Source organism: Anas acuta, chromosome 4 (genome assembly GCF_963932015.1).
Source record: "Anas acuta chromosome 4, bAnaAcu1.1, whole genome shotgun sequence".
NCBI classification, from domain to species: Eukaryota; Metazoa; Chordata; class Aves; order Anseriformes; family Anatidae; genus Anas; species Anas acuta.
The window spans coordinates 56,037,260-56,050,239 of NC_088982.1; the positions used below are offsets into that span (position 1 = coordinate 56,037,260).

At 44.0% G+C, this 12,980-nt stretch overlaps 1 protein-coding gene across 12 annotated transcripts in view; it reads left to right on the forward strand.

Annotated features, from left to right (window-relative positions):
- Positions 1–12,980, forward strand: part of STOX2 (storkhead box 2) — a 136,587-nt gene that overhangs the window by 116,227 nt on the left and 7,380 nt on the right. For 11 of the 12 annotated variants that reach the window (XM_068681320.1, XM_068681319.1, XM_068681332.1 and 8 more), the window contains one exon: positions 8,031–10,296. In XM_068681320.1, the coding sequence (XP_068537421.1) occupies positions 8,031–10,296 (2,266 nt within the window). Of the gene's footprint in view, positions 1–8,030; positions 10,301–12,980 lie in introns of those variants that run through there. The other variant, XM_068681321.1, reaches the window with a different exon arrangement.

Below are 12,980 nucleotides of genomic sequence, written 5' to 3' on the forward strand. Positions count from 1 at the left end.
CATAGGGCTAACCTCACAGAGGTCTCTGTGTAGAGCATTCTCTTAAATAACAGATTTCCCACCTGTGACAGACTCTTAAATTGGGGGTGAGAGGGAGGGGGCTTGATACAAGCAGTTGAGTCCAGTGATGATGATCTATCAGCAGGGGATTGCTAAAATTAAACTGAAAGGAGGCTGCCAGCCTGGTGTCCAGGGCCTTTCAGAGTCATCTTGGTTGCAGTTCTGGCTTTTGCTTATGCACTGCACTAGCTTGAAAATCTTTAAATGTATTTTTTTACTTGATAACGTTGTCCATGACAAAAAAGTTTGGGAACCAAAAATTTACTTGCTGTGTTCTCTTCAGGAGAACTTCTTGCGAGCTTTTGCTAATATTTATCAAACAGTAAAATGAAAATGTCTTGCATTAAAGATACTGCAACATCAACAAAAGTAAACTGTATTAAGAATGTATGTATGAATATGCCACTTCTGTACTCGCAGCCTGTTTCAGAAGTTGGTGAATCAATCAAAACGTGTCTTGAAGAGACATCCAAAAGTGTGCTGTAAAGGCCTGGGCAGAGGTTTACTGCTCAAGAGAGCCCAGTATTTTCACTTGTGCTTTGTATGATCCTGGATGAGATGTTTTACCATTCTGTGCCTCAGTTTACAATTCTGTAAACTAGCTAAGAAACCTCTTTATTGTACTTCTTTTACAGCTGTAAAAGCAGTTCATTAAAAATTCTTCAGTAAGAAAATTACTGATGCATCTGCTTCACCTGGGCAGCCACGATGTGTTGTCTTGAATTTTTCTGCTTTAAGTTACAGAGCAAGAGTTACTTAAAGCCTTGAATATTATGTAGGCTTTTACTATGACTGGCACTAGGTTCTTGAATTCTAAAATGTAATTCCGGATCTGGAGCCATGCCTGAAGTAAACAATTCTGTCTGATGTTTGACATTCACACTTAGGAAAAACTTACTGCAAATATATTTTGTAAATACTGACTTTCTGACCCAGTTTGTGGTTTTGCTTGTGAGGGTTTATATCAGTATGCTTTGCAGGTTTTGAAAATAATGGTGAAAGTTGTAAGGGATAGCATGCAGAGAAGGTAAAGTTTACAATTTTAATCCTAATTTAATTTATTTTGATGATTTTTTCCCAGTCACGTTTTCTATATAGCCATGTGTGAGACAGGTTCCGTAGACTGCAAATATTTTTCCAATGATTCTGTCAATGCATTTAATACAAACATGATTTATTGGTGGCATCCCCTGGGTTTCCTGGGAGCATGGTTATCAGGTGCCTATCAGGTCTAGCTATTCTTGCAGGACAGAACCATACATCAAAAATAATTCAACAGGCTGGATTATTTTGTAGGCTCTGCTCACAAGAAGCCCGAGGCAAGTTAGCACACAGTCTCTTGCTGCCTCTTTTTTCCACTAGCCATGAGCCTGTGCATTTCTCAAGTCGGGGATTGAAAGAGGAGAGCCTTGTTTTTTTCTCCTACCCAAAACATAAATAAAATTACATTTAAACAATTCACCCTTTGTTGTTCAATTTTTTCCCCTCTCTAGAGGAACGCCTTTCTCTCTCACCCGTAGCACGTGTAACAGAGCATGCCATGTTCTGTCAGTGTATGAGGATTATCCATACATCTCACACCTTTTTCCAATAAACAGAGCCTCTTTCTTGTGCTGAATGATATTTCCACTTGTCTGCCCAAACTGTCCCAAAAATCAGCTGTCTTTTTTTGAGTCCTTGTGATCACTGTGGCTATTTTCAATTACCTGATGTCCTCCCACACTCTGATAGTTTATTTCTCCTAATTAGGCTCTGATGCGCCGAGAGAGAGGAGAGCATTATCGGTGTAGATGTATCTGTCATTGTCAAATAACCTCTCTGTGTCTCACCCTGTAGCAGCACTTGTCTGCCTGTGCCATTCGTGTTCTAATGAACAGATGCTTCACTGCGTTTCATGGCATGTATAAATTTCCTAAGACCCCAGATGCCATTCTCAAACTGCCTAAGAATAATAAACCTCTTTCCTCAGTGCGGGTCTTACACTAGCAGTCTAGCCCTCTAGTTTGCTGAGCCATTGTGCAGGCATAAATCTGGGCCATGGCTCTATGTGAAATAAGGTATGCTAATTATTTATAACATCACATAGCAACCACTCCACATCCTTAACTAGTATTTCATGAGCCAATCAGAGTATTTCTTTTATCCCTTGTTAAGCCTCAGCATCAGCTCAGGAGAAAATCATTTTAGCAGATTTAACACCATTTAAATACTACTTCGGATGTATCTTTCATGAATTTATTTTATTGACAAAGTTTGTAATGATAATGCACATCTTATTTGTGGCATTTGTTATTTGCTAGGGTTTTTAAAAAGCGGGAGTTCCTGCTGCACGTGCTCCCATTATTCTAACTTAGAGTTAAACAATGGGATGTTTGTACAGCCCCACTTATAATTTATTGACCACGGTTTTAATCCCATGCACTAAATGTAAATCTTTGAAATCCAGTATCAGGAGTTAAGAGCGTAACCTCTGGTCCTGTGTTTGGCAGCCAGACCCTCTTACCGGTGTGACCATGGCTGAAGAAAGCATCAAGTTTTAGACTATGCTGCCTTTAGCAAGGCTTTTTCTTTCCAGTTTTGTCCACATAGTTATTAAAATCTTATTAAGGTGTTCATGATTTCAGTGGGGAAAGTTTGTCTGTGCATTGGGCTAGGTCACTTCTGAAGCGAACATTTTTTTCTGAAAACTGGCAAATCCCTCTGACGTCCACCTTCCTATCTGTTCACTCTTTGAATATGTGAAATGTATATGTCGCGCTTAAAATAAGTGTCTTACATTAACCGAGTTCACTCTAGGTCAGTGTTCTTTGTGAGCAGCAAACAAGCCATAATCTTCTGTCTGGAAGCTCAGTGGATGGCATAGTAGACTCTCTTGAGATGCAAAAAATGTACATGTCTGATGATTCAGGGTCCAGACAGTTTCTGCTCTTGAATTATTAAAATGCTACATAATCTTAAATAACACCACTGCTGTCATACAGTGTTTTAAATGATAAAGTCTAGTCTCTAAACTACTGTTGTGTTTTTTTTTTTTTCCTCTTGCTCCTGTTTAATGCGGGAAGGGAGACCATAAGGAGACTTCTGAACGCAGGGGCAGGTTATATATAGAAACGATGTGGGCAGGTTACTATGAAGAAAAAAATCTCGAGGAAGCCGGGAGATCTGATTGCTTCATCTGCTTGCACCGCAGAGTTGCCACAATCTTTGACAAGTCCCTTGCCCTCTCTATCTCGTTGGTATTTCCAACACAATAGGGCTGCTAAGTCTTGTTGACTATTTTAAATGTTTTGTTGTCCTTGGAGTGTCGATCACGGGTTGTATCTAGCCACGTGAGAGAAGAGTCAGACAGCTGAGGTGGTGTGGGGGAGTTGCAGATCTAACCGAGGAAGAGGCTTAAAAACAAGCCGCTGCAAACCCAGTCCTGGCGGTGGTAACTGTGGAGAGGCTGTGCAGGCATGAAAGTCTTGCTGTGCCTGGTTACCTCATCAAGTTGTACCTTGCTGGTTTCCCATTTGCAGTGGCCAGTGGCAAATGTGCAGATCTTCCTGCTTGGACTTCTCAGCTCGGGATATGTGAGCTGATAACAGGAATGGGAAGCCACTTTGGCCCATTGCTTCCCTGGCTCAGGAAAGGTGAAAAGGTGTAGAGCTGTCAAACAGTAAATGCACACTGACAGAAAATAGATCTTTTCATTCATTGAGAGCCTTCAGGCCTGCTCTGTTCATGCTGAAGTCAGGAGAACCTTGGCCAGTGGCTCCAGCTGGAGCAGGGCCAGTCCCAGCGTGTTCCCATTTTATGCTTTCTCATCAGTGTCTTCATTTTTTCACCTTATGAATGGCATTGGAAGTGCCATATGCAGAACAGTTAAACGACCCACTGCTATCTTAGGGTCTCCATCCACAGAACTTCCCTGTGCTTTTTTTTCACCTCTGTAAAGGCTGTAGACTTTTTAGTAAAAACCCACACAGAGGAGCATTTATTTTATTTCTGATTCGAGCTGCCACAATCTAACATGGAGACCCCACCAACCATGGCACTAAACAAGGAGGTTTCTTGTCCTGATGTTAGTATGGGAAGATTGGGCTTCTAATTTTGTGTAATTCCATTGCACACCCCAAATCCAGTGGAGTAAATTTGGGCCTTAGGATCTTATGTTTCTGTTATCTGCACTGAGCTGGATTGCCAGCCACTGCCCCACTGCTTCAAGTTTGAAAACAAAACCCTGCGGAAAAAGGAATTGCTAGGTAGGATAAATTTTACACTTCCCAGTATAAATACACTTCCCGATCGTTGTGCCATTGGGCTCTGGTGATGAGCAGTAGGTGCCACTCAAGTGTACCTCTGCTGAGGCTGTGCCACATTTGCAGTACTCACAGAAGTACTAAGGATGAAGACGGATTCAAAATAGCAAAAATGGGAACCAGAGCGATGTCCTTGCTCCTGTCCGTGCTACAGGACAGCCTAATTCAGGTTTGGGGCTGTTCCTGCTTTCGTAAGTACCTGGCAGAGACCCGGACAAAGCCTGTAGCCAGCGTTAGCTGGCAGCACAGGACTCCAGAGAGCTGTGCCTGCCACCATCACCGCTGGGGCAGTGAAACACGGGGAAGTCTGCGTGCCGTGGATAGAAGTGGCAGGCTCCAACTCCAGAGCGAAGGCTGGCACAGTTCACATGCAGCGTCCCTGACTGCCCAGCCACGCTGAATATTTCCTCCTTGATGCCTGTCCGCCCGTTCTCCACTCCCAGGACTCAGTGGGCTAATGTAACCACAGTGCGCCCAGCGTTCAGAGACCCGCTTACCCAACACGTTGCAGTCATTATGGTTTGTTGGGTGAAAAATATGCGTGATTATTTCTACCATGTATTTGCAAGGCATCAGAAGATCCGTATCAGTCTCTTTCCCCTCACTTTTCTGTAAACTCACAGGAGAATGTCTTCCTTTTTTTTTTTTTTTTAAAAAAAAAAGTGTCCTCTGACCAGAATTACCACATGAAATGAGGAAAAGAGGCATGTTTCTGTTTATCCCTTTCATTTGTGCATTCCTTCCATTTTTCACTCTCATGTACTCTCTCAAAGTATGTACTTTCCTTACCTCTTCTATTTCCCCTGGATAAGGCACCACCTTTGAGCTCCATGGACTGCCCGTGAACTCTGTGTACTGACCCATATATACATACACCTTCTCTGTTTTAACTGCTTTCTCTTGTATGTCCGTGTTACTCCTGACACTGCTGTTTCCATTGTAAGATTTTAGTTGTAGCATCCAGATGCTACTGGATATGAGCAGTATGGCCATGCCCCTAAATTCAGATAACACTTGAAGCCAGACATGAGAATACTTACTGAGTCTGCAGGAAGGCTGAATGCTAAGTACAAGAGTGTGCATGCAGCTACAGCTACTGAAATACAGAAACGAAGCCATGTAGTCAAACGAAAGGCGGGCACCGGTGTTCTCCACATTGCTTTTAGTGTGTGCCTTTTTGGTAAAGGTGTGTTTCAGAAGTTAAGAATGCATGTTAAGAAAAAAGAGATGAATATTACAAAGGAAAGTCCTTTTGCTGTAGTATTAGTGGGTAAGGCTATAAGTGGTTTATTGTAAATAAACTTGAGTGCTGTGTTGCTTTTTTTTTTCTCTCTCCTTCATTAAGTGACCAAATCTGCAGAAAGAGTGGAGGGGGGAAGTTTTGAGAGAGCAGGCACCTGCACCACTCCTCAAGTTTGGGCAAAAAGGGGATTTTCAGATTTTGGCAGATCAAAGCAGTGCAATAATAAGATGCGTAAGAGGGACTAGCATCTTTCTTCTTGCTTCTCCTTGCTTAGTGTGCTGTTTGGTATCATGAAATCAAGCATGAGGGAGCACGGCAGCAAGACTTACAGGATGCTAGAGCTGCTGTAAGCTGTGGTACTGGTCACTCGCTGTTTGTTCAGCACTGTAAGACTTGCTTTGTTCACAAAGGCTGGGCTTCCTTGAGTCACCAAGTGTTTTACTACAGGCTGTCATCCAGTCCTGAAGAACGTGACTGTGCTGAGTTACCCTTGCAGCAAGAAACTGTTTTTGAGCGAGTTCTCCAGTTTATTTAACACAGACATTCTGAAATACAAAGTACAAAAGCTTTCCCTTCCCACTTCCTTTGAAAAAAATATTGTGTGAGCTTCTTTATTTGGTAGCATATTTCAGCGATGGTGTATGTGAGCTTTGTGGCATCCATTTGCATTTTGAAAAGTATTGGTAAAATGCAGAGCCTTCTTACAGGCCTGTTTGTTTGTTTATTTGATCCAATTTCAGCATCCCAGATTAGCCAGTAAAGAAGCTGGATATTCTTGGTTTCTTTGTCACGTGGAGCACACCCTGAGATAGTGAACTTTTCATTGCCTCACCTTTCATTTATGCTGTGGTACTGGCAGCTGAAGTTTGGAGCCCATTTATGTGTGCCATCAACAGCACGCTGCCCGTTCGGTGGGATGTTGGTGGTAGTGCCACAGCCCGTGCTGTCATCCTCGTGTTTGCTCACACAAGGAGCTCGGTGACCTTGCAGACTCCAGCCTTTGGCAGGCAAATGAAGAGCTGGTGACCGCGCACTGTGTGCCACAGAAGATAACTGTGTCTGTGACAGGTACAGCTGGTTGGGATTTTGCCATGAGGTGTTTTTGTGAAAAGCAGATACTTTGATGAAATGCATGCATGATTTCATGGAATTCCAGTCCTTTCAGGTATGCAGAATTTGACTCAACAAGGCCTTGAACAACGTGACCCAAGTTGGCCTGGTCTTGAGTAGGTGGGCTGACCACATGGCTTCAGGAGGTCCCTTCCAGCCTAACTTACTCTCTGCTTCTGGTACTTGTTTGCTAAATTACTTTTGATGAAAAGAAAACTAAAACCTAGAGTAAATAATACTAACTGGTTAAAACAATTTCTTCAATTCTAAAAATGTAAACCAGGTTAGTACCCAGAAATTTATGAACTATTGCTTGAAGATAACTTTTTTCCACTGAAAAAATTCCAAGATTTTTATTTTTCATTCAACACAGGTTTTTTAAACGAGCTTGTGAACTGAACCTCTTGTTCCCTTAGCTCTAGATGGAGCTTATTGCTGTGCACAGCATGCTAACTCGGTATTTTATCTAATAAAGTATTAAAGACTTGCTCCTGCACCACTGAACCCAGCAGGAGTACTGGCAGTGCGAAGGACCAGGTTTACAGCGCCAGGTCTACCATGTGTCTAGTGTGGCACTGGTGCAAGGTTGACAGCCTGTCCCTCTCGTGGTGTGTGATATTTTCACTTAGGTAAGCACCCCTCACGTCTCACGTGAAAGGCAGTGAACTCTCAGAAGCAGCGTGGTAGGAGCTAGATCTATAAGTTGTAGCACAGTAGAAAAGTTTACATGGGTAAGTTGAACCGTATCACTCAAGGTGTATCTTTTGGAGCCGCTGTTGTAGTTCAGACATGTTTTAAATTTGGGGGATGCTTTTTTTTTTTTTTTCCTTTGTGGTATTCTTCCATAGAGAAACAACCTAGGCATCCAAGTAAGCAAATAACCACTGTTTTATACATGACTGTACATTGTTCTAAATACTTCTGGTGAATTGGGATATCGGTATTTGGTTGGAGGGAGAAAAAAAGTGAAGTATTCCCCCGATACCCTTTGCTTTCCAGTGATTTCATCTTGTAGCTTAGGGTCACCTGTGCAATGGAAGTGACTAGTTGTTCTCTCTCTCTCTTTTTTTTTTTTTCCCCAAACACTCCATTAATGGCCTCCTTTCTACTTAATAATTCATACACCTAAAGTGTAGGAGATAAGTGGAAAAACAAACAGACAAGAGAATGCCTAGCAAAGTACTTCGCTGGAGTTGTTTGTTCAGCATATTCTAGCCTACACATCGGGAAAACAGGTTTTTGCAGGGGAGGGGGGGAGCCAGAGAGGTCCTCCAAGGTTTACGCACTCCCTGATTGTTGTTTGCTGTCATTTCTAGGAGTTCCAACACCCAGCCCAGAAATCCTTCGACATACCTTGAATATGCTCGTACGGGAGAGGAAAATATACCCAACTCCGGATGGTTATTTCATTGTAACCCCGCAGACTTACTTTATAACACCATCTCTCATAAGAACTAACAGTAAATGGTACCATTTGGACGAGAGGATACCCGACAGGTCTCAGTGTACCTCTCCGCAACAAGGAACTATAACTCCCTCCACCTCGGGATGCGTCAGGGATCGAACACTACCCAAAAACCACTGCGACTCCTGCCATTGTTGCAGAGAGGACATGCACAGCATGCATGCATCTACCCTACAGAGGAAATCAGCAAAAGACTGTAAAGACTCGTACTGTCCTCCTTCGTTATGTCAGGTCCCACCTACTGAGAAAAGTAAAAGTACTGTCAATTTTTCTTATAAAGCAGAGACGCTCACAAAGCCCAAGGATGTAGAAAAGCAGTCTAAGAAATTTGGACTCAAATTATTCCGATTAAGTTTTAAGAAGGACAAGACAAAACAGTTGGCAAATTTCTCTGCCCAGTTTCCTCCAGAGGAGTGGCCGCTAAGGGACGAGGACACCCCTACCACTATACCTAGAGAAGTAGAAATGGAGATTATCAGGCGCATTAACCCAGACTTGACTGTGGAAAATGTCATGAGGCACACTGCACTAATGAAGAAACTTGAAGAAGAAAAGGCTCAACGAAGCAAAGCAGGATCTTCAGCTCACCACAGCGGACGAAGCAAAAAAAGTAGGAATCACAGAAAGTCTCATGGGAAGTCGAGGTCGCACAGCAAGACTCGGGTGTCCAAAGGAGATCCATCAGATGGCTCTCATTTGGATATCCCTGCCGAAAGGGAGTATGACTTCTACGACCCCTTGACTCGATCCCCACGGGAAGGCTGTTTTATAATAGAACACAAGGGAGATAATTTTATAATGCACAGCAATCCTAACATGATCGAATCTCACTTTCCCATGACACCAGAATGGGATGTGTCTGGTGAGCTGGCCAAAAGAAGAACTGAAATGCCTTTTCCTGAACCTTCCAGGGGAAGCTCCCACTCCAAGGTCCACCGGAGCCACAGCCATACGCAGGACAGACGATCGAGGAACGAGCGGTCCAGTAAGGCTAAAGAAAGGTCTAGATCCATGGATAACTCCAAAGGGCCTCTGGGCTCGGCTACTTTAGGCACGCCTGAAGACATAGGCGAGGGCTGTAGCCCAGATGACCAAACGACTAGCCAAACTTACATCGACGATAGTACCTTACGGCCATCCCAGTCACTCGGTCATCAAAGGGCTCTGATCTCGGCCGCGGGCTACAAAGAGACTTGCATCCCTGAAATAGCCGGTGGCAGCGCAGAAACCCCCAGTTCGTGTGGCCTGCTGGAACAAAACAAGCCGACGGAGAACTTGCCGTCCTACAGCGAGCTCAACTCCTGCACAACAAAATCTGCCGTCGACGACTATTTCCAGTGCAACACGTCCAGCGAGACCGTGCTTACCGCTCCGTCACCGCTGGGCAAGAACAAGGAGGATCATGACACGCTGACAGGGACAGACGGGCTCAAAAAACTGGCTCCCTCAGACAGACAGCCTCAGCACGGTGTCAGGGAGCCCGGGGTGCACAAGGAGGAGTCCCCGAAGGGCCCGAGCAGCGGCTCGGCGGTAGCTGGCCAGACTCCAGAGGTGATCGCCAACGGGCGGCTGGTCCAACACCACAGCGCTGAGTCGAGCAGCCTGGATAAAAGGAAAGAGATCTTTAGCAAGGACACGCTCTTCAAACCTCTGCACAACACGCTTTCGGTGAACAGTTACCACAAGGCTAGCACACCCCTGCTCAAGCCCCACCAGAAGACCCCCTCTGACACGTTGCCGGTCCGCTGCGAGAAGCTGGAGCAAGCGATCGTCAGCTCGGTCACGCAGGCCATGCCTGGGTCGCAGAGGCAGCAGGAGACGACCGGGAACCAGGAGGCCTCCTTCGACTACTACAACGTGTCCGATGACGACGACTCGGAGGAGGGGACCAACAAAAACGCTGAGGAAGAGAAGAACAGGGATGACGTGGGCACCATGCAGTGGCTCCTGGAGCGAGAGAAGGAGCGGGACCTGCAGCGCAAGTTTGAGAAGAATCTCACACTGCTCGCCCCGAAGGAGTCGGAGAGCAGCAGCAACCAGCGAGCCACCCACTCGGCCCGCCTGGACAGCATGGACAGCAGCAGCATCACTGTGGACAGCGGGTTCAACTCCCCACGGTAGGACTGTCTCCTTAATTGCAGCTGTACCGGCTCTAATTAGGAAGCTCTAATTAGCTGTGTGTAGTGTTGGTGACAGAGCACAGGGCCGTGCTAAGCACACTGAGGCTCTCAGACCGTGTCTCCTGCAGCCCTGAATCCACAATTCAGAGGCGCGGGTCTTCCCCCGTACCGTGAGTAACCAGAGGCCGTTTGCAGCATTGAGTGCATTAGATAATTTTCCTTTTGCTGCAAAAACTCCCTGTATCCTTTTTTCTTGTGTTTGCATTTAGAGTAGAAGGGGTGAGCTCCTGCATATTCCCCCCTCCCCTTCCCCATCAGGACTAATTGGAAGAGTAGACATAACCAGGTGCCATTATCCTTGGCTCAGACACCAAAAAAAAAGATTTTTGAGGGTTTGTGCTTTTTTCTTTGCTTTCTTCAAACATTTTGGAAGTGTATTTATCTATCTGTCACCATTCCAAGCTGATGAGACTGGACAAGCTGTTCTCCCTCCACAGCTGAAAGTGCTCAGGGTATTTGAACTTCAGAGGCGACCCGGCTCTGCATCAGCAGAGAGAGAGGTGCCTTGTCCAGGGTACGTGGGAAGGGAGTCGCACTAGGAGTCTCACAGACATAGGGAGGAGAGAGGTGCTGGTGTGTGTCCTACCCTGAAGATTTCACCAGCTCATTTCCAGGTTAAGAATCCTTCACTTGAGCCTTCTTCCTTCTCCCTCTGGCCTTTGGCAGCCCTAGGTCCCTGCTGGAGCAGGGCTTGCCTGGTTTTGTTTGCCCTGGATAGCAACCTATCAGGGTTCACAACAAAGGCTCTAAACCCGCAGAAATAATTTACGATGGTTGTTCTCTTATAATGTCTTGCTTAGGCTTAAATTATTTATTGGCTGTGTTTAAAAATAAAACCTCCAAGACTGGATTTTTGTTAGGTGAAAGAAAATGTTGTTTGGTGTTGTGGTGTTAGCTTTTATTTTTATTTCACTATAAAAAGTGTTCTTATTCCTCAAAATTAGATATTCTTTTAAATCTGTAGCCAAGGCTCTCAGAAAGGCATGTGAAGGGTTTCCTGCTCCTAGACACAAGACTAAATTTCCTTTTCAGTTAGTCCTGTCACTCTGGAATAAATTCCTTTGGATTTGATGGTTACTCCTGCTTGATGTTAACGACAAGGCAGGAATTGCTGGGCCTGCTGCAGCATGCAGGGAACATCAGACTACCGGAGCAGGCTTTTAACACATGTATGATTCTTCCGAGTAAAAATTTTGTAAAATAATCTGAGCAAGTCATTGCACTTACACTGAATCTAACTTAAATACAAGGAGGGGTTGAATTTGCTCCTGTTACAGTTCTGCAGATGCTCGGCATCTTTTTCACACACAAGTGCTGTATGAGGCTGAGTGCACTGCTTTTTTAAAAAAATGTCATTTCTTTAAGCTGAAGTGCTATACTTGCAGGCAGTTTTTGCAGGGGAGGATATGATGTGTGCTGCTGCTTGCCCAGCCTGCCTCACTCTGCAACATGCATTTCATCTACAGGACAGGGTGTTGACTGGAGAAAAATCAGTTTTTAGACTGCTGTCTTGCCTGCTGCAAGCACACTGAATATAAGCTTGCATTTCTGCTTAATGCAAAGTCAAATATTTCCTTCCCTAACTGTTTACACAAAAGCTAAAATTTCTGTTGATGTTCAGCTTAAACTTAGCTAGCAAGAGAGCAGAACGTTGTGAGCGTGCTGGATTTAGCACTGCTATACCACTCTGTCAAGATTAGAAGGGGAACAGATAAGCAGCTTTTAATAATGATTCTGCTCTACACATCCCTTTTTTATTTTTCTGTTTATTTATTAACATTTTTTTTTGCAAGTAAACTTTTTTATTTGTACAGAAATGCAGCATTCTGTAGGGTTTTTTTCTGTGTATTTGTTTCATAAGGCCAGCATATATTCTGGATATTTCAAAGGCTTTTATATGTCCAAGTCATGAGTTTTGCATCAAGATGATTAAATTGGATGCTTTTGCTTGCTTTTGGTCACTCCTTGATATAACTATAAAAATAAGTGGAGCTTGAGGGTGAATTCAACCCTTTGGCTATAATTACCATGCTGTTATTACTTTCCTACCTTATAAAAAATGTACTCCACAGCCCTTTTCCAGGAAATACGAAAACACCATCCAGCATCCATCTACTGAGATTTCCCTAGATCTGACAGTGTCCATTAGCAGGTACCTCAGGAAGAGGATCAAAACAGGGCACGTTTCTAGGGATATTTCTCAAGTGTAGTCTCCTAGCCTCCACTGACGTGTAACTGGACTTCCTGGGGTGTGGTGGTATCTTTTCATCTTTCATTTAAACTGCAGTGTGCAGCCTTGCTCGGGGAATCAAAATTACCAGTTCTACACTGTGAAAGAAAAAGGATATTTTCAAAGTGTGACAAACTGAAGGAAAAAAAGGGGCATTTAAAAAAAAAAACAAAAAAACAACACCAACACAGGATGTAGTTAACGAGATTTGCAACGGTCATTTGACATCAAAAGTATTTTGTATGAGAAATTCATGAATACGTTGCCATTGGGAAAACAGCCTCGCTGTATTTTGTTCAGCACATTTATACAAGTGGTATATAGTATCTACTAGCTTTTAATATATATTTTTTTTCCTTTATTTTTAAAATTTGTGTAATACTGCTGTTCT